The 22737-nt window shown below is 41.8% G+C and overlaps 1 protein-coding gene across 3 annotated transcripts in view; it reads right to left on the reverse strand.

Moving 5' to 3' along the window:
* LOC133950002 (protein phosphatase 3 catalytic subunit alpha) overlaps positions 1–22737 on the reverse strand; it is a 60394-nt gene that overhangs the window by 33909 nt on the left and 3748 nt on the right. For all 3 annotated transcript variants that reach the window (XM_062384147.1, XM_062384145.1, XM_062384146.1), the window contains exon 2: positions 1379–1579. In XM_062384147.1, the coding sequence (XP_062240131.1) occupies positions 1379–1579 (201 nt within the window). The remainder of the gene's footprint in view (positions 1–1378; positions 1580–22737) is intronic.

Below are 22737 nucleotides of genomic sequence, written 5' to 3' on the forward strand. Positions count from 1 at the left end.
CGGGAGACAAAGCAGGTTCATGTGCACGCGCAACAGAGAAATCCTTGTTGGAAAAGGACTACTGAGTGGGAGTGGGGTTGAGACAGGGGTGTTGAGTGGGAGGTAAAGAAGTGCTTCATTGCTGCGCACACACACGCAGAAGCCGTCCACTCCTTCTATGTAACTGAAGGGACGTTTAAGGGCTGAATCATTTAAACTGTTATGAAATTTGTAACTCGAGGTCTGTTCGTTCGTCACAGGGCTTCCCAGACTGTGAATAAAAATCTGAGCACCACTAAAAGGTCAGCTTGAGAGCACGTCCACATGTGAAAAACAGGATTGAGATCAGGTTAAAAGGCAGGAAATCGACCAATGTTTTTTATACGTCTTGTGACACTCCAACATGCGTCATTGGTCAGTAATCTGATCTCTTCATTGCCCAGTGATTTATCCCACCAGTAGTGTCATATTTTAATCTTTTGAAGTTAATAATCCTTTACAAAACACTGTCACTTTAAGAGATTTATTATGTGCTCTGATTGCAGGCACAGCAACAGGCTCTGAAAGATCACAGTGTTTCCTTTTTGTGCATATGGCCCACTGTCTCACTATGGCCATTAACAAATTAAATGATGTTTAGTTTAAACTGGAGGATCTGTTGTGTTGTTGTTGTCCTTTTTTTTTTTTTTGAGATAGAATTTCATTTGTTGAGTGCGTGGCTCCAAGCGCTGATTATTCTTTTCATCCCTCCAGGTTACGTACTTGCATAATTGTGCAAGCTGTTTTTGTTAATCTTCCCTCTCTTCAAATTTTAGACAAGGTATTCTCTTATCATAGAGGCCTCGGTAAGCACTGCAGACCCAGGCTTTTGTTTGGGGGAAAAAGGGCCATGCATTCATGAATCTAAGTAAGAGCGAAGCCTGCTAAATATGAGTATGGGCCGCTCTGTACTATATTTTGGGAATTATCTCGTATTGTGAAATGAGAGGTTGCCATAGATCCTTTGAGTGGGTCTCTGATTATTACAACAACATCAAAGAGACCTCATCAGAAAGTCTAATGAAGGAACAGGGCACTTGACCAGGAAGAAAGACAACAATAGATGGACTGCATATGTATCAGTGAGCCTCCTACTCCTCTATGTTGCATGTAAGTTGTCATTATCCAAAGAAAAAAAGCACAAAAAAAAAATAAGAAGAGAAAAAACAAACACTCACAATCAATGAGTGCAAATTAACTATCAACGCTCATTATGAGAAAATATAAAAATAACACATAACATATATATAAGTGCATGAAGGGTCACGTTCTAATAAACTCCCAGTCTCTAGTGACATCTCTTGTAAAAGTACAAATTTGTGTGTGACCAAGACACAAATTTCCCTTTTCATATACTGACCTGTCACCGGAGCCTCGATGTCCAGCAGGTTCTTCTCTGCGCGCAAGATTGCGCCGCCCTCTCCTATGAGCCTCAGGGCCACCGCCTCCTCCACACGGCCCTCCTTGGTTAGGTGAGCCTTCAGCACGTCCACTTTGGGCTTCCCATCGCTGTCAAACACCTCTTTAGCTGTCAGTCGGTGACTGGGTGGGAATGGGACAGCTGCAAAAAATAATAAGAAAATAATAATTAATGTTGAGACTTTCATAATTACAATGCTTTATTATGCTTTTCATTGACAAAAGCATTGTGAGGACACGCACCCACATCACATTCAAGCTGTTTGATTACGAAGTACTTTGTACCTTCCAGGGGATCGACTCCCAGCAGGAGAGGGAGTTAGTGTTCACTTCCACGCTTCCAGCCCTCCCTCTGAGACAATTTACCAGATTGCTGCTATGATCTGTGACTCATTCAATTTTCAATATTTATAACAGTACCACACAGTTTCTAGTTTGCCTGATAATACTCAGAGCAAAAAAAAAGAACAAAAATGAAGCAGAGCTCAGATATCTATTGTTTTATTAACATAAAGAGCTTTTCACAAGGACAAAGTCTAAATAACGTAACAAGTGTACTATCTTGCCGGGTTTAATGTGTAACCATCTCTATAGTTAGACATGCTCGGTTTTATGTGTCTGAATAAAACAATGGAGACCTAATGTTCAGTCACACATGCATGTAGATATTTGTTGCATGTCTTATTTGTTAGTCACAATTATATCAGAGCAAAAAAAATGATATATTTCTGAGAATCTTAAAGGCATCATTGGAATAACACTAATTCAATCTAAAGTAAATCTCTGTTGCTGTCAATTTCCTATATTAATGCTTGAGTAATATGGAAACAGCTGAGGACCCTGAAACCTCGTGGAAACTTTCCAATCTAATCACAATAAAAGCATTACATAGTGCACGTTTTCCATGCACACGGCACACTGGACCTTTAAACAGATTTAAAATAATCGAATTATCTTCACAAAATAACAGAAACCTTCACAATAGAACTCTACAAAATGGACCTGCCTTTTAGCACTTGACACCAAACGAGGAAAAAGGAGCATTAGGTTTTTTAAATGAAACCATTGTTGCAGGTACTCTCAGTGGCCTTCACCAAAGAAAGAGCAAATTTCCTTTCTACCACCCTCCCTCATGTGCGTATTACTTACTGACAAGGAAGGAACGAAAAGGACATAATTAAAGACTTTTCAATTCAGTAGCTTCCCAGAGATTAAACAATAAGACATGCTCTTAATTAATGTCCACTTGCAGACTTCACAAATAGCATGCTGGTGTGACTAATGCACTAAGCCTGGAGCAAAAACTGTTGGGTTGGTGGCTGTGTGTTTGTTTGTGAGTGTCTGTGTGTACGTGTTGGTTTGCGTGAACAACCATCCATCCCAAAGGTGACATCAGCTGTAAGTAGACCTGCACTTTATCTGTGTCAAACTTGGTGACAGACAGTATTTGGGATCTCGACTCACAGCAGTTTAAGCTTTCTAACAGGTGTTCGGTTGAAGCTGCAGACTCACTGGACTTGCAGAGTTTAATCATCATGGTGCAAGAGGCCAGCTATCTCACTGATAATAACTCAGACATTTTACTCTAAAATGCATTGCCCCGTCCACTGAGATAAAACGCTAACATTGCCTAAAGCCAACAGGTGAAGTGGAAACCTATTTGTAATATCTGAAGGTCAACCTTAGGCCTGGCAAGCTATAAGGAAACTCAGATTCTTCTGCCTAGCTGTTAATTATTTGCTTTCTAACCACTGTTTCAATGCTGTGTGTGCATTACTGGGTGCTGCCAGTATGGTATTATGATATTATGGCAACCTTTACATCCATTTTCGTCTTTACTGCAACCACAAACCTTTCAAATCAAAAACCATGCAAACAAGCCTGAAAAAAAATAAACATGGTTTCTCCACTCGGTTATCTAGGGTATACAGAAATCCCCATCTCAGATAGAATTACCAAAATGCCCCAGGTTGGTCCCCCCTGAACACCTGCTGTGCAACTCTAGCTTGAGGCCAGGGCCTTTGGGCTCGGTCGGTGACACCATGCTGGCAACTGAGATTTATAACACATACTACGTGAACACTTGTGAACTATTATCAATCTGTTTGAAGAGTATTTTCCCCTCGAACAAGGAGACAGGTCTGCTCTCCAAGCAGGATTGTCGGGTCAATTTGCAACATGATTATGCCACATATTCTCCGCAGATGAACAGGAGCACTGCTATTTATCACAAAACCTGCATAAAGGGGTATTGATTTTAGCAGGCTGTCATAATGAACTCCATGTAAATGTGTAGAACTGTCAGATGAGGGCAGAGGGTAAAGTGCTTACTTTTTTTTCCGGAGACCACATTGATAGCCAATTATGGACCAATGCGATGACAGGTCAACACTAAAAACAGCCGACCGCAGCTTAACCTAAAACGGACATTTACTTTCTTTGCAAAAATATAGTCTGTTTGTGTGGAAAGCTGGTGGCTCATAGAATTTATTTTTTTCACTATGCTCACAGTCAGTAAGGATATGCACATCCATTTTCAAACAATGTAACCGTCTCTTCCGACATACATACATAAGACACATGTTTCTGACATTATACGCGGTGACGGTGGAGGAGGTTGTGACAATGTGCGTTTTAAACAGATGCAAAAATCGTCCTGCTGTAGTTTCTTGCCAAAATGTAAGTACTTTCCTCAAAAAGTCCCGCCATTGTTGAAATCTCTACCTTGTGTCCTATGGTCGTCACGCTTGAACTATCGGCTAAACTTTCACCCCCACAATTTCTGTGGGTACTGCTCCGTTTTGTCTTTAAGCTTGCAGAGGACGTGCACAAATACGGACAGATATACAGATCCCTTTAGTTATCCAACTGAGCCACATCTGCTCCAATTTAAGTGACAAAACATGACAAATTGTAAAATTCAAACAACAGAATAAAATAATTCCTTAACAGAAACAAATTGCATGGAAGCTGGCAACCTCTCAACACTCATCCTTCCATTTCCTACAGCTATGACAATGGAAACAGTATGAACTTTCCCCTATTGGAATTTCTAACAGCCCCCTTATTAACAAGAGTAACACCCACCTCTGTCAAAACATTACGTGGCACATTGTACAATAGAAAAAGAGAGAGAAAAGTTCCGAGCTCAGGAGAAGACGACGTGGATTAACAACGCAGTCAAAAAGAAAAAATTATCAAACTCTTTTTCGTGTTTTATTATTGGAACAAGAAAATAAATGGCGATGGCATATATTGGACTAAATAATGAGCACTGTCTTTCTCAGTCACCAGCAGTAATTAGCCATTCGAATATGAGCTACTGGCAGTCGATGTTGGACAGAAAAACACAGCACAACCTCAACCCTTTACCTCCCAAACAGCAGCATCTGAACATTCCCACACAGAAACTGTTGATCGTTGCAAATAACCCTGTACATCTATCTATCCTTTCATACCGGGCTTATACAGCTGTGGGAGAATAAACTGACCCGAGGCAAGCTGCCTGGAACTCCAGCATGACTCACAAAAAACACTCTCCATTAGCCGGCCGCTTTTTGCCTTCATTAATTTTACCATTTTTCTGTTCCCTTCTGTTATGTAAGCAGGAAATTGCACTGCAGCCTTGAATCTCGCATGAGAGAGAAATGAGGATAAATTGCGAGTGTCAGAGAGAATGGATAAAAATGGAGCCTGATTTTCCTCTCTCTGGAAATGAATATTTAGACTTGACAAAATAAATTGGCTTTAATTTGTATTCATTTGTTTAATAAAGTATGATACGCTGTTTTGGCCGGTGAGGTTCATATCGATTTCCTTCTACAGTGGATTATCACTGCGTCTTAAGTCTTGAACTCGCAAAGCTTTGGATCAGCAACTGTAGCAGCCACCTTCATTCATGTTGCAGTTGTGAATGGAATAATTACGCCAGATTATTGGAGACATTGTAGTGTGATTCTAAAGAGATCTGCACCACCGGGCGCAGTGCATCTGAAACTGCTGAGAGGCAGTGGGAAAACAGGCAGCTTGAAATGTTCAGGTTGGTGTAGTTCAGAGCTAATGCGATCTCTCGGAGGAATGAGACAGCAGGAGGTGCGCAGTCATATGGTGCTGTACGGATCCGCTTAATTGGAGAATGTGAGACAGACTGTTGCAGAGCTCGCAGAGCAGCCCCTGGCTTCATTTAGTGAAGAACACAGAGTGCAACCGGGAGTCAGGCCTGATCTGGCAGTTCTGTTGTCTACAAATCCTGAATATGGCTTTCCTTCGTGGCCTTGTCAGTCATCCTATAGTTGTGTGCACTAAACCTGTCATCATCCCATGCTGTGATAATTCAGGAAAATACTACAGAGCAAACCTCCAAACTCTAAAATATGGATTTTTGGAGGTCGATACAGATATTAGGGGGAACATAATTCCCAATACAATATATTGCCTGCTATATATCTTTTTTTTAAATGTCAAAGATTCCTAAGAAATAGTTCTTATGACAAGGGCATGTTATTGAGGCTTTTTACATGGTACTTTATAGTTTAACAATAACCTTTATTATATATAACTGTAATTATAAACAAAAAACAATTACAACTACACATTTAGAGCTTGAATAGGAAAATGTATATTTCTTGTCAAATATCTACACAAATGCTCATCTCTTCTCATTGTTTATTCTATAAAATAAAATGTTCATATCGGCAAACATAAACTTCTGAATATCTGTGAAAGGTTAATATCCACGGATATAATCGGCAAACCAATATTGTGGTCAGACTTTTTCAAAGTATCCCTTTATTTTGTGGCAACATAGAATCTGAAATTGATTAGGAAGTACTTTTATTGAATAATACAGTTCTACTCACAATTAAATTGATTGGCATCTAATTAGTGCAACTATGAGATCTATAGCACCAGTTTAATTTCATCAGCTGAGCAGAAATATCTATAGCAGATTTCAACTCTGTTTACCCCAGACAGACAGGAAGAACCAGGTCTCTGCCTCAGTTTACAAAAACATTAAGTCTGCATTTGTCTGAGCTAGGTTGGGATTGCGGCCAGTGAGTGGGCAATGACAAAACAAATGAAATCCTTTAAAACCATAGATGCAGCAGACTGCTTGGCAAGAAAAGCAACAACTCATGACAAATCCTTATGACTCCAGGGCCAGAAACCTAAGTTCTGCAATGCACAGCATCTTTCCATCAGCTGCCGAATTGATCCCCTAGAAATTGATGGAGCGTGACACACCAAGCAAGCCTCTTGGTTGTCACGGCCCACCTCAAACCCTCCACCCTCTAATAGCAGGCAGGCTACCACACCAGCAAATTTCCTCCCCTGTGAGACTCAGCATGAACAGTGGAAATATCTGCTTGACCAACAGGGAGACTAGTCAGAACCAAGACTCCGGAACAACTTTAGGAAGTAAAGACAGTGCAGCCGCTGAATCCGATCTATAACTTTGCTTGCTTAAATCACACAAAACAGCAGCACCCTGATCCATCATCACTCCTTTTTCAAATGATGCTGAGCTTTTTATCCTGAGGCAAAGTGCCAAGCTAGATCTGTGTTTAATGAATCAAGTGGAAACTCTATCTGATCAAATGGAACTGTATGTTAAAGCCAGTGCCAGGTAAGATGGCTCACCCAGAGTGGAGCTGCATGCAGCAATGCAATAAAGAAATACACCCACTAGCATGTAGCATGACGTAGGTGGACAACATGCACATGTGAAAGAATGAGAATATTGACAAAAAGAAAAAGAAAAATCAATCATAATCAGACTTTTTCCCAGTTGGAATCCTTTTAGTGATCAAGCAGCTAATATGTGTGGTGTATGCACAGAAGAAGACTGTCAAGTGTTGAATAGGCCACAAAAGAGTGCATGGCTCACTCTCCACCGATAGCCGGGGTTTGTTAATTAAATTACATAAAGACATTGAATTAGAGCAAGATATGTTTGGGCGTCCAGGATGAACTGAATGCATGAGTTTGTGTAGGCGGTGTAGGAAACACTGAGATGTACTGTACGCATCAACTTCAAAATGTCATCTGGCAGCAGGTTTATTGCTTCATTAATACAGTACCACAGAGTCCATTCGGAAGCTGATTACCTGACATGCATAATGAGATTGAGATCTTATGGCTCTGTGCTGACAACAAAGAACTGCAGCGGCTGATATGAAACATTATAGTCACAAGGTGAGATATTATTTGAAATCTGTTCTACCTCACACAGCGGATACACCAGCATCACGACTGTATGTCAGATGTGACCGACTCGCAAAAGCCTCTATAACACGATCAATCAAAAGCTCAGTCAGCTATATTGAAATGATGCTTCTCTTACCTAAAATTAACAAGATACATTTCAGCTGCTGCATGATACCCATATAACACAATACAAGACGTATATTATCATACAGACATGCTTAAAACAATTTCATTTAGAAATTCTTAAGTAAAGAAACCATAAAACTGAGAAAAATATTCTCTCTTAGAAGGCAGCATACTCCATTTTTAGTATGATTCAAAAGAAAAAAGGGGAAAAGAATTTGACAAGGATTCAATTGAACCTTTAAAAAAAGATCCTGAACGGACGCCTGGAGAAGAAATAGGAAAAGCCATTTCTAGAGAGTGCAAATTTTCGTCTCTTGCCAAAATCTGTTCTTTTAAAACACCAGATGGTTTGTTGCACACTTAAGAGTTGTTCGATAATTCTGCCATAGCAGGTATTAACAGGCTGGATTATGTCAGAGCTGAATCCATACATCTGGCCTTTGCAATGTACGGCAAAGAGGGCAACTGCTTCGGGTTTTTCAGATGTCATGCCACATGAAGATGTATTAAAGTGGAAGTCAAGCTATAGAACAGAATGGGACACCATCTGGCCACAGAGGAAAGACCCGAGTTTCAAAAGGCCTGCAGGCTTTGGGGCTGATGGTTAAAAAGGTCACTTGGAAATTGGCGTGAACCTCTTTACCATGCATTAGCAGGGATAGAAGCCGGCCCTGAACGAAACGCTTAGCAGAGCGTAGCTTTGAAGCTCAGTGGTCTGGAGTCGGCCGATTATATCTGTGTGCAGTATGGGAATGGAGTGGTTACTTCTGTGGTTGAGGCAGGAAGGAGAGCGGAGCCAGCAGCACTCACCTTCTCAGTGACAGACAGACCAGAGAGAGAGAGAGAGAGAGAGAGAGAAAGAGCTGCATCAGAGGAAATAAAATAAAGAGGGACTGAGCAGAGCTGTCAATAAAGACCCTAGGGGCCTGCATCAGACATTGTTGTAATGCTCCAGAGCCCAGCAGGTATAAGGGATAACACATTTAATCATTTGTGCACACACATTATCAATGGCTTCCTTTAATAACTTGTGCTCTTGTACGACCTAATTTGCTCCCCATCATTAATAATACATGCTTTAAAATTACTACATTTTGCCATCAAATTAGTAGCAAGCCAGTTCGATACATTGTAGCAGTTTGAATGGAAGTTATATGCTGTTGCAGTTAGTCCAGTCAGCAAGGACATAGCACCCATGTTTTAGAATACATATACCCTCAAACTACTGAATTTATTTCCATTAGATTAATAATAATCATGAAAATCCTTATTTTCGCAACAATTAACTACAACTGTGAAGCGCTGGATGTTGTTCCAGCTCTACTGGCACTGTTTGCTTTAGTATCTAAATATGAATCACTAGATATATTTCGTTGGATTGCATTAACAAAGCACCATATTTGAAAACACATTTTATTTCCCCTGCTGTCCATTTCCCCACTTGCCACTCTACGGACTGTGGTCAATCTCATAATCAATTGTGGCTCTTGATTTAAAGCTACCAGTGGACTGTTACTGTACTTTAAAGCATTGTTGACCATCATCATCCGCTGCTGCAGAGATACAACCTTTTACATCGCATCGACAAACGGGAGAGATATTAGATAAAAGTGAGTAAAAGTGGTTGCCAGGGAAACAGCGCTGTAGAGTCTCAGCCTAAATCTTTCATCCATCAAAATATTGGCTTAAAAATTAGTCGCCGGCAGCATGCTATGCTCTACACTGACTTGATCCACGGTTGGAAACTTGAACAGAAGCCTCATCATATTCCACTGTTACACACTTAAAAACTAATATAAAGCAGATAATAGCAGAGTGAGGTGAAGCACAAACAATAGGAAAGTCTGATGCAGCATATGACAACTGTTCGCTGCAATAACATGTACGGGTGTCTGCACAGTGGTTCCCATCTTTGAGTTATCTAGGGATCCTCATTATTAAGACGGACAGGTCGTATACTAAACAAGACAACGCTCCACCAAAGACCTGCCTCCGTCCTGCCAAGGCTGTCAGAGTCATCAAAGACCATCAAGCTCTGACAGAAAATAGCCCATAGCAGTGTTTCAGAGACCTTGACGGCAACGATGTGAGGCTGAGTGACAAGCAAACGTTAATCCTGCTGTTGGCTCAACAGATTTTAGATGAGAATTGTAGAAAGTGTTGGCAGTGCCAGGTGATCAGACAGCACTCTAACTAATTCCCTGATTAATTAGCGAGGTAAGGGCTGAAGCGTGGGAGGCTGTCATGGGTGAGCGGTGGGATGTAAGCATGTATGTATGTATGCATGTAAGATGGGAGTGATGGGAGTAGGCGACGGATGTTATAGGATAGTGGGGGTGGGGGCCACATTTTCTAAAGGGGTTGTCCCTGCACAGTGTTTTTTGGTGGTGATTGGGCATGCGACGAGCCATAAATGCAGCAGCCGATCAATGACACAGTGAGAGGCCATCAGAGATCGGGATCACGGCTGGCAAATGACTACAGTGATTTGGTGCTGGAGTGGGGGAGGAGTGCATGAGACAGGCAGAGAGAGAGAGAGAGAGAAATCAGTCAATGAAATAAAAATGCATCTAGAGACGGGATGAAATAAAATAAAAATGCCTACTGGGGGAAAAAAGCACCTGTTTATCCATCAAATAAAAATCCCCTGGCTCGAAATGCAGTGATGAGATGTCCCTGCAGATTTACAATCCTCACAGAACTTAAAGTCTACAAATTACAGACCATGGAATCCCATGTTCTCACACGGTTGAAATATTGTTATGGTTAAAAAGGAAATAAAGAAGATGACTATTTTATCACGTTGCCTTTTTCGGTCTCAGCGCTTTTCAAATTTACAAATATCATAAATTGTGATAATCACAAAAAGGTGGAAAACTAGAGACCAATCCAATACACCACATCAGGTTCAATCCTGATTCTGGCAAGTATAGATTTAGCAACAGCATAACATTTTGGAATCTGATATTCAATCTTTGCATTAAAATGACAAACAACAAAATGTGTTTTACAAGTTGCCACATAAATCCCAACAAAACCCTTTCTTCAGTTCTAGAGGTCAAACAACTTCAATTAAAAAAGAGGATGTTGACAAATTTAAATGACCAAAAAAAGAGACTATGCATTTTACTTTCTATGACTAAAACAGAGAGGGAAGCCACAGCGTGGCATGAAATTCAGGGCTGGTTTTCCTGACAACAAGGATGCCTAGCCCAAGGCTATAGATATTTACCCAATGAATCACCCGAACCTAGTCGGCAAATACTGTCAGAGAGACCTGAGGTGCCATAGTGGAGTAGGTGACAACACTGGAGTAATTTAGACAAGTAAGTTCCAGCTGCTATAGGAAGCTATGATGAGCGGCTGGCTCAAACCTAGTAGAATTACAGGCCATTACAGGCCATTACTGGTTTGGGCAGGACTGTGTGTAAGGTGTTAAGAGCCAACAGTCTGAAACCAAAAAAACTCAGTCTCGATGTAAAACACCTTGCAGATTTCTAGGTTTTGCAGAGATGTTAACACTCTTTGGCATTTCCTCTGAAAGCCACTCTGACAGGCCCTGAAGAAGACATTCCCTGCTAGCTTTGCCATGCTGAGGCCTTCCCCCCTCGTCTTCCTCCACAATGCCATGACACAGGATTAGCTTTCATTAGAGAAGGCGCTGTAATCAGCTTTAGAGCATAACAGAGACGGAACAATGGAGGAGGCTGAAAGGATCTGGAAGACAGGGTGAGATGGGTGCATGCTCAGCTGTATGCAAGCTATTACCACAAATGGAACCTTTGGCTCATAACAGTTTCACAGCCACACGTACCTGCAAGCCTTAAAGAGTACTATCATGACAAATACAGCATGAATCTCGGCTTGTCATTTTAGGGCCCAGAAAAAGCAGTCTGTCAACCACAAGGCACTGCTACTGCCACATTTTACAGGCCACCAACATCTATGGATCTTGCTGTTGACAGTCAATGAAAGTGAAGCTGTGTGACTGTCTGTTCAGAAAAGTGCATCTGTGATTTCACTCGTTCGGTCTTGTGCAAAGCGAAGCACACAACATGCATGAGAGGAGACAACATATGTACGTGCTGCAGGTCAGCAGGCTGTCAGCTTCATTCTATATGCTGTCGTCCAGCGCAACTAGTTAGACAGGCAGCTGAGGAGGAAGTGGTGGGTTTGTTTGGATTCCAATCTGGACAAAAACCTGGCCCTCGCACGTGCACAGTACCAGCTTTGTTGGGGTTCTCGAATCACTTTCCTTCACACTGTCAAGCGGCGCTTTCACAGGGAAGGACTGACGACACAGATCTATCGAGAAACTATGTTCCCACTAACCCTGGAGAGCTCCGCCAGCGCGCCTGGGCAGCCACTTTACAAAGCGTTCTTGTTGGTGCCGTTTTCTGTGAGTGTGTAGTGACATGCAGTCGAGTGGCTGGACTTGATACAGAGCCGCTGGGTGCAGTTTAGCTTGGGATGGAGTCACTGTCGCACAACCAGAAGTTAAACCACAAAACTGACTTTTCCAGGCCCTCATAAATAATCCACATATGAAAACCTTCTAGAGTGCAAACTGGAAAGGAAATTCAACTTGCAGAACATCATTTGTTTTCATTATCTGGACATTTTATGCCTTTATAATACTAACTTCAAGAACATTGGATGCATTAATATATAATACCTTGAATATGGCTGGCCTATTTAGGGAACCCTATTTGTTCTACACATGCAGGAGGTCAGGCCCTCACCAAGGTCGCAGTACAACCACTCAAATCCCTAATTAGGATTCAAGTCAGACAATAATCACAAGACCTCCTGACGCGATGCAAAAATAGATATGATATCATCGAATATGTAAAAAATATGGTTTGCAAGTCAAAAGAAAAATGTTCCAGTAAATCCAACTGACTTCAGTGTTTCTTTACTCATTCACAGTTTGGCTCTGAGATAATATGCCTCAACAGGCGTGATCGCACCTCCCAAGGAGGGCTCATTGGCAGCTGAGATGTTGGCATTTCTAGAATGCAATTACTACACGCATACAGAGGGGATGAGGCCGGTCTATATTTGCACCCACACTTGGTGGACGAGCATACCGGACCGGAGGCTGACCCAAATAAAACACTGCCTGAACTGTAGATAACATTCTTCATCATTAATTAACCCCCATCTCCCCCTCGTACTCCTCGGAGCTGAGAAGGTTACTTGCTCCACTTGAAAGTGAATACCACACAGCCACTATCGGAGCGATCTTTGGACTGGGACAAACCCTTGCAACCATACAAGAATAGCCTCATCACATATGTGAAATGGCATTCCTCCATGCTGTGTAAAAAGGACAGGGGAGGGGTAAGAAATTGAATGCGTGTTCTAAATAAATTAAGCTAAATCTAATATTCAAGGTTTCATGTTCAAATCTTATAAGATAGCATTGAATATTATAACAAGCATCATTCTGGTATCAAGTGTCCATGAGATCCATGGTTGAATTTTCATTTCTGGCAGAATGACTGTGGTTTTTCAGGGGACAGGTGGTGAGGCAATGGGATGGCACAGCCAGCCCCCCCCTCCTGCCTCTTGCCAAGACAACAAAGCACCTAAGAGTCCCCTTTTTTCGCCATTGCTTCCTTTTCCCCCTTGCCCACACCCATCTCTAATACCTCTGTATATAGGCCATGACTGCCTGGGTGTGGTGGGTTCTCCTGCCTACAGGGGTACCTGAATGCCAAGAAAGAAAAGCAAAGAGGAGGGAGGGAGGGCAACAAAGGAATTATTTCTCTATAGACCAAAGAAATTCTGAGTCAGCGAGAGAGATAAACTCTGCACATACACACACTCGGCATGCACTCACATCTTGTCTCGCCATTCCTAGCCTCCTGGAGGAGCTCTATATATCAGAAGAAGCTGTGACGGAGCCCCTGAAGTAGCTGCTATTATGCAACACTTCTGGGCAAAAAGTGACTGTAAAGTAAATCATCCCCCTCTGCCGACAGCCTGACCTCCATATTGCAGAGAAAGCACTTTCAAAATTCACTAACAGAGTATTACGCTGAAGGCACCATCTGTGCAGGGCTTTACTAGCAGCCGCGAGATTAAAAGCAGTTAAAGCATCACATTCAGAAGCCATCTCCGCAGTCAGCGTCTAATGAAAATCTGAGAACTAAATAAGGGCCTTTATAACTCTCTATGTGCTGCTGGGATAGTGTGGGTCAAGCAGTGGCAGGCTGCAGGTCGTGGCCCTGATCCCCTCGCACCAAACAGCCCTGCTCCAAAGGTCATGAGTCCTTGAGGATCAGGTCGGTGGGTAAAGTCAGGGCTGCGAAAGCAACACTTGACAGCTTGACTGCCTGAAGGGAGTCTAGACTCCAGACTTCTTTTCACATTTTAAGACGAGATACACAGGGTCAGCATTTTTCAAATTCTTCACTTTGGGAGGCTTTCCATCTTGGTAAAAAAAGTGAATTACTAAAGACAAACACAAAATCAAACACCACCAAATACCCTGGTAGTGGTTACTAAGGGTATTAAAGTTAAATGGCTGTCAAACACAAACTATATTTACTTTTAGCAGCAGAGCTGTACAGTATAACACTGAGGAACTGCATAGCTTTATACTGTATACACCATCTGTTTGGCTGAAAAGAAGTCTCTGCCCTCTTAACTGCCAGCTACAAAACAACTAGGGTTTAATGCAGGACACAGCCACTGACAGACAATTTTCCTGTCATGTATTTGAAATAGAAAATGACCATGATATGGGCTTGAGGAGGAAAGAAAACTGAATTTGTTTAATTCAGCAAATTGCTGCTGAAGTCCTGGCTTAAAATCACTTGGGGATACACTATCTGCTGACCGACCAGCTGATTTGTACCTCAATTTGGCCGTCCCCAAAGGCTTGCCACATTCCTCCAGGGGGATCAGATTACGGTCTATACAGGGAGATGGGCCTGAAGCATTATGGGTGTTTTGGCCTTACAACATGAGTCTGACACAGTTGAGGAGCAGTGTGAGGAAGAGTCTGTGCAGAGGGTAAAGAAAAGACACACTGAATGCAAGCAGACGGTGGCCTAAAGGAAGCGTTGTAGTCATGGTTGGAAGCAGGGATGGCAAAAACCACAGAGAAAATTGAACAAAGGAAATAACACATGAAAGAAAAGAAATATGTTTGTTGGTTGGGATGGCTGGAATACATGACAAGAGACAAAAAATAGTGGAGCCAGTGAATAATGGACCTTGTGCCGCATGTCTCGTATTTTTACAGGACAGAAAAATAGCAGCTGCAGACTAAAGTAACTGTTGAGCCGTCAAAGACACTGTGCTCTTTGGTATTCTTGAGACTCTGCGACACAGACACGGACAAACTAAAACTTGTGTTCACAACAGTAACTGTGCACCAGTAGGCTTCTGTGTCACTCAACAACCATGCAAGGGCTGGGCCGCTATTAAAGCTGTGCATGATATAGCCAAGCACAAACAACTGCCAAAGAGGGTGACAGCTAGTGAGCCTGCAGGTGTGTCCGTGTGTGTGTGTGTGTGTGTGTGTGTGTGTTAGTGTATGGACTTCAGTGTGACAACGGCATTAATTACAAGCAATGGATCACATCTTGGGCTAAGGTGTTCACATGGAGTCAAAGTTAGCTTGCTGAAAAAACAAGTCTCCCACAGTATCATGATTTTCAGTAAACTAAAATCAGAGGGACGGGAGAACCCTACTGCTCCTTGAGTTTGACATTCTTGAGAGTCACCGCCAAGCAAATGTGAAAACACAAGCACACAAGCACGCATGTACGAACATGCATAACAATGACTCGCGCATCAGCCACAGTCAACTGAGAAACTTGATCTCTCAGCATGAAATCAATGAAGCAAAATGCACCCATTCATAAGCGGCGGGCGCACTTGACAGCAAAAAGATACAGTAGTTGATGAGTCCTCCCTGTCCTGATAATGGTCCGACAGGGAGCGGTACGGCATTAAAGCTTAAATGATTGGTCATCGTAATGTATGGCTCCCCGGCCGTACTTGGACATGCACAAAATCAATTCGAGCCATGGGACAAACTAACGTCTCCACAATCTGGCTGACGTAGATACACCGTGAGCTCAGACTGACGAGATATCAGTTTTCACTATGATCGCACTCTCTTAGGCTCGAAACACTACGGAGGCCAAGTCGGCTTTATTTCCCGTCACTAAAACTAACTTTAAACAAGACAAATTGGCCTTGACATTACTGACAGAATATTCCCAGAGAAAATTCCAAGAGCCTACAGCTAGTAATGAAATGTCACCTAGTGGTGCCTTTTGAGCTGACCCTGGGGCCTGATTCAGACAAAACAGCGAGGGCAGGATAACAAATACACCAACCCTGCAGTACGTCTACCCCCTACCTCCTCAGTGACATACACACACCTCCCTCACGACTCTGGTCAGCCTTTGCAGAGTGTGTTTTGAGTGAGTGGGCCAGGCAGCATTCCTCCGCCCTCTCCCCTCCACGTGGGCGGGATTGACTGATTGTTCTGCCATCGTTAGCTCTGGGGCAAACTTAACTCATCTTTGCTTGTTGTCTCCTGGGACATTGCTAAGCTACATCTATTAATACATTTTCATTAAAACTAAAAGAATCTCCATCTACACAAGTGTTTTAGTTCAATACCCTGTACATGTGCAGGCTGGTGTAAACAGGAAGCAGATTGTTTACTCTGCAGTTGTTTGCTTCGTTACAGAAAATACTACGAAGGAGAAAAAAGACTATTGTGAAACGTAAGATGGGGGGGCTAAATTTTCTTGAGACTGACCATGAAGTGGAACTGTGAATGACAGTAAGTGTTTACAACCTTATGTATTCACTGCAGTAGCAGTCGAGTCATGAGTGAGAAGAAGCATCAGGAAGCGAAGGGAGAATCTCAGTTTTAGGGGCTAAAAAACTAATTTTCTATTTCAAAATAAAACGGAGAAGTGTGGATGTAGTCATAAGCAGGTGAGTCAAGGGACCAAAATAAAAGCACTTGAAAAAATGCAAACCAGTCATAAGCTTGAATATCTTTCAAGTGCAAAATTGGAAAATGAAGTATTAATATGAACAAGTAAAAGGAAAAATAGACTAGATGATAAACATGGGGATGAGATGCATCATCAGTTTCCCATCATCAGGATGAGGTCCTGACACATAAATGCTAATCACACCACAACATCCCCTGAGGTCAATTACTGAGCAAGCATACATCCAGGGAACAAGGTTTTTTTTTGTTCTATGGCACATTGAGATAAGCACATGGAATAAGAGGGTTAATTTTCAGCCAGGTGGTCTATAATTAACGCGTGTGAATGCGTGTAAATAAACCTTGGGGCCTTGCCTCACCTCCAGCTGTATTTGTATAGCTGGAGTTTCTCTCTCTTTCACACACTGGCTTCTTTAGCTAGTTAGCAAACGACACCTGAAAGAAAGGAAAAGTTCCCCCAGGGTTCGTCATTTCACTTAGCACACTCAACGGTGAATGAACAGAGGATAAAAACATTGGGTATGTAGAGCTAATTTGCCCATCTGTAATTAGACATTTCTTCCATTAAGCACTTTTTTTTTTCATTTACCAAATGAAGCTGAGGACTAAAAAATATCCGTACTATGGTAAGAAAAATCTGAAACTTTGCTTTTCATCGAAGAGAGACATAATTAATGGGTTTATTTCCTAACACAAACCAGCCATTATAAAAAGGGAAAGTGGCTCTTATTCTTGTCCCCACTGTTGCTTAATTAAAAGCATTGATTGGTGTGTTAATTAAAAGGAACAATGTGATCTCTGCGCTCTCTTGTCTGATGAAAATCTGTCCAGTATCAGATTAATTTCTCTAGGTAGTAAAGTGGTAAATAAAAAAGGTGCGGGAGTGGGTTTGATGCGACACCATGTTCTTTCGCAGTGTGGCAAACAACTGGCGAGTTGGTACACAAAATATTCAATATGTATCCCACACATTCCTTGCTGGTTTATATTGAAAAACAGCCAGTGCTGGAAATGCCTTGAAAAATATGTCGAAGTCCCATTCTCCAATCTGACGCCCGTCACTGGGCAAAGAACCACTAGGCAACTTGAATCTGCAGTGCTCATGCCATGTTGGCTCATGCCATTCCTGCTGTATATGCTTCAGTGACCAGCCAAACCAAACTCCGGCCAAAATAAACCTGCAGTGGAATACAGTGATACACCCTGAAGATAAATCTGAGGGAATTCTCTGAGAAATCCGGTTCTCCACCCTGGGGAAATAAAACATACAAATCTACAGTCATGAGGACAATATGCTCAAGATATGCTCCATTGGATGCCATGGCTTTGAACTAAACTGTATTCAGGAGTCATTCGGTTAACACAACAGACATTTTTCAGAGATGAATTCAATACTTGTATTCTGCATTCTGCAACGGATCCCCCTTTTGGGCTGAAAGGCCCTAAAACGCTCCATAAAAGTATGAGGAACTGCAGATGTTAATTCCCATGGGTTTTTCGAAAGGGATTCCTTTCTTGTAGTCATTTGATCTAATCTTTAAAAAATGTACAGCTTATAACAGCTTCAAAATTACTGAACCCTAAGTAGCATTGGTAACTTTTAATTTGTGAGCTTTATTTCCCCCCAAAAAATTTGAAACTCATAAAATGAGTATGACATAACAGACCATATCAAAACTCACAGACGTATAACATTTGAGCTTGTTTTGATTGTGCGAGTGAGACACATTTACAACAGGAAAACCTGTGGAAAACTCAGGTGTGGGTTGGGTTCTGGGACAAGCAGGAGGGTATGAGGTATGAATTCCACTGCAGAAAACAGTGTTTTTGTTTACAGCACATGGACAACGGTCATTATTGCCAAAAGCTCTCAAACCGTGTTTTCTTTCCAAATCATCTACTTGTGAGATAATAGTTTTCTTCCAGTTTCGCTTCCGTTGTGTTTTAGAACAATCGCCGCCTCCCTCGTTGTGAATGTAACAAACATTTTCCTGCAGTATTCTCACATTTACCGATAATGTAAAATAGAGGTTGTATATTTCCTGTATGTTCTCTGATACATTCCCAGGAACTGAAGATGAAATAACAAAATCAGCATATTCATCAGGTCTTCATAGGAACACATCGAATTTGCATCAGCTTTAATGTGTGTGTGTAGGTGTCAACAAGTACCGATGCCTGCTGGATAGCAGAGAAGAGGCCATCTACACTAGACTGCTCCCATGAGATATTGCTCACCCTTCCCATGTTATTCCCCCCCTATATGTGCACTGAGAAGATGAGTTACAGCCCCCCTCCCCCTCTGCTGACTTTTCTCTGCGTACTAATCTACCATTTACAGGCAGCACGCAGATTGCTTTACTCCTTTCACCCATATTTAAATACAAACAACCTCCTGGCACAACACAGGTATCTGTGTCTATGTTTGTGTCTGACAAACAGCAGCATGCAGAGGCCTGTCCCACCCCATGGACACCAGACTCCCATATGACATGCAGGTACGTTTACATCACAATGACGATGACACAGCATAAGCAAAACTGAGGCAAAAATACCACATGTCCACACAGAGGGGGGTTGTCCCTAGATAAAAATGTTACTGTGGAGAGGTTTTATTCTGAAGCACAAAACATTGGGTGTTACTAGAATATTTTTAGAGCTGGTGGTCATGTGGTTTGAGGTGGCAAAGTGTGTGCATACCTGTGGGCTGGGTTTATATAGTCAGGCAAATCAAAAAGCAAACAGACTGACATTCTTTTGATAATGACAAAGGGGTGTGGGTATTTGTTCATTACATCGATGCATGGAATATGAGAAACTATATGCATCAATCTACGTAAAGGAAAAATTAATTATCTGTTCAGACTTGAGCAACCATATTGATATCAAATAAATCATCACAATTTAACAAACAGCATTAGCCTGTGACATCATCAGCCTTATCAATGTATCAATGTGGCATTCTTTGTTTCCTTGCATCGAAATGGGTTTCCATGATGTGTCTTTACTCTCGAGGTCTCGATATGCTCCTGGATTTGTGTCATATAATTCGTGGTATTCAGACACACATCAGCTTTTCATCCATTGTGCATTTCATGCTTGGCTTGAAGCTTAATTTCTATTGGAGTGTTCATCAGAGTGTCACTGTGGCTTGCGAGAGCTTTACTCGGTACAACGAAAACTGCCCTTGTGCAGTGTAGGCCATTCAGAAGTACAGGTTTCTGAGGGCAGCTCTGCTGTTGTCACTTTGTATCTGAAAGGGCCTTTACGATGATTTAAAACTAAAAATCGCAACTACGACCATGCAACTGTCCTCTTTTGGAATAACTCATCTTCTATGTATCAAATATCAGTTGCTGCTAGGTTCTAAAGGAAAATCTGTGACCCTGACACCGTCTTACACGTTCCTGTTAGAAATTCACTCTGCAAACTTTTAGAAAATACTTACATTGGCCACGCTCATTCTGCTGAACACAGACTTGGGGACATCATTGCTAACCCATGTATTTTTACAACATCCGTTTGCTTGGATGTATGCCCCTGCATCACAGACTGAACTGCTGGTCGGAGCGAAATAATAGACTGAATCTGAAGTCTGTCAAAAAGCTGCATTCGTGCCCACATGTTCATCCATCACCACCCTCAGCCACTCTCATTTGCTTTTACTCACCAACCTGCACACTCCTACACACACCATTATTAGTCCTGTTGAGACTGAAGTGTGAGGTGAACGTGGTTTGAATAAACGTCACGAAAGCAATTGGAAATTTGTGGCAAATCCTTTCATCAGATCAGTTAACTTTTAATTTAGACCAAAAATACATCAAGGCTTTAGACACATTTAAAAATCAGTTTTCTGCTTGATACAGTTTAAGGAAAATCTATGCTTAATGTTTGTTTGTTTTTTACAAATATTTTTTCTTGCAGGATCCTGCTTTAAATGTATGATCCAACCTTTTCTGATACATGATGTCGATTACCTCAATTGTTTTACTGTGCATGTTTGTTTAATTGATCAACAATATTTTTTATTTATTTTTTAGACAATAATTAACAAAATCAAATTACCCCCAAAAAAAGAGCATACAGACACAAATAGCCCAATTCACATAATCATCCTCTTCGTAGTTAATTCAGTTACGGTTCTTCTTAACCAGAGATTAACAGTCCTTTTAACTTTTTCACTCACTTTTTCTTCACAAGCATTTGGCAACAAATCAATAACAGATGATTTTTTATATCTAAATTCTTGAGAAAATCTGCTTACTCTATTAACTTAAAAAGACGTGTGTTGTATGTAATGTGAATGTACGTGTGTCTGTAGTCAAGGAAACTCCTGTTTCTTCAGTGCCTGCCCAGGCTCGGGCCCCTAAATGGGAGTTGAGGCGAGAAAGCAGATTTGTTACTGTACTGGTCTTTAACAAACCAAGGAACCCAGTTTCTCCCAGTTCACTGGGCCAGCATGACACCCCCCACACTGCACTGGGTGCCCAATGTGTGGTTACATGTGTTGTAGACACTGTATTGATGGATCTGTGACTGTGCTGCGACCAGCTCCAGAGAGGGATCTAATGACACTCGACTCTCGTCTCTACTCCAAATGGCTTCTTTTGTTAGCTCACAAAAAGAATCGTGTGCTGGCGTCTGCCAGCCATGAAATGGGAAATGCTGAGGATTTGTTTATACAGAGGCCGATTTTTTTTTTTAACCAGATGCAATAGCACAACATTATGATCTATGATATATGGCTCATGAATGCCACTGTGGGTACATGCAATCAAAAGTGGAATTCTCGTGTTTGGGCCTTTGCAAAATGGTTCTCTGGTGGCTCTAGAGGAAAATGTGACACATGTGGTGCATGTAAAGCATCATATGAAGAGCCACAGAAGTACAAAGCACTACTACTACAGTATGAGTTTAAAGGGCTGCAAATCCCCAACCTGTACTTACAGGCTTTGCCGCAATCTAAAAATGCAGGGGTAGGTAAACAGTTCCCCTCCTATAGCTTTATCGAGACCCAGCGTCCATTTGTAACCATGAATTAGCAAGAGCACCAGCTAATGCATGGAGTCAGATTACAACCTGGGAGTAGAGCAGCCTTTATCCCCATATATAGAGCTTAATCTGTCCAAATCCGCCGCTTTGCTGTGCCCTAAATCCACAACAGAGCCTAATTCCTCTTTAATCTAATGAGCGGTAAAGGTGCACACACTCAGGTTCAGGATGGCAGAGACAGTGCATCTCATCAGAGCAGAGACAGCGCGGGTCTTTCCCTGCTGTGCTATTATGAAATACATTGTTATAAACAACAACGGCCAAAAAGGCACGGCAGAGCAGGCAGCAGCATGACAGGCTTTGATCGCTTGTCTGGAAATCTGTTTGTCACTCATTGTTTGTGCTGTAGGCAACACTTTCAGGTGAGTGGACGACTGTCCAGGGATGATGAAGAAGAGGAGGAGGTGGCTGCAATCTCCGGCCCACCAGCACCCAGACCTCTTCACATCACTGCAGACCTATGAAACTAATTTAATACCTCAAACACTTTTCTTATTCATAATAGTTAAATACACACTAAACAGTGAAGGGTAGTTAATGTAGGTAATGGCATAAGACTGCACAATTAAATCAGAATTATGATCACAATTCTTCACAAATAAATGACCGTTTACTACTCAAGCAACTACTCTGGTTCACTGAATGAAGCACTCCCATTCATAGGTCAACTGTCTGACCAGTTAAAAGCTGTGATTAACCACTGTCTGCTTCTTCAACTTTATGGTTTTTCTCATCTTCACCTGGGCCAAACTGGGCAGCATTTTGCTGCAATCTGTGGTGGCATATAACCAGCATCTACATGTATCACCGATCAACCTGCAAATTATTTTTCAACAATAGATGTCAAAATATTTTTTTAAATGGCTTTCAGAATGAACTTAAGCTCAATTTGACATCTTTAAAATGTTTGGTTTGTC

This window comes from Platichthys flesus, chromosome 24 (genome assembly GCF_949316205.1).
Source record: "Platichthys flesus chromosome 24, fPlaFle2.1, whole genome shotgun sequence".
NCBI lineage: Eukaryota > Metazoa > Chordata > Actinopteri > Pleuronectiformes > Pleuronectidae > Platichthys > Platichthys flesus.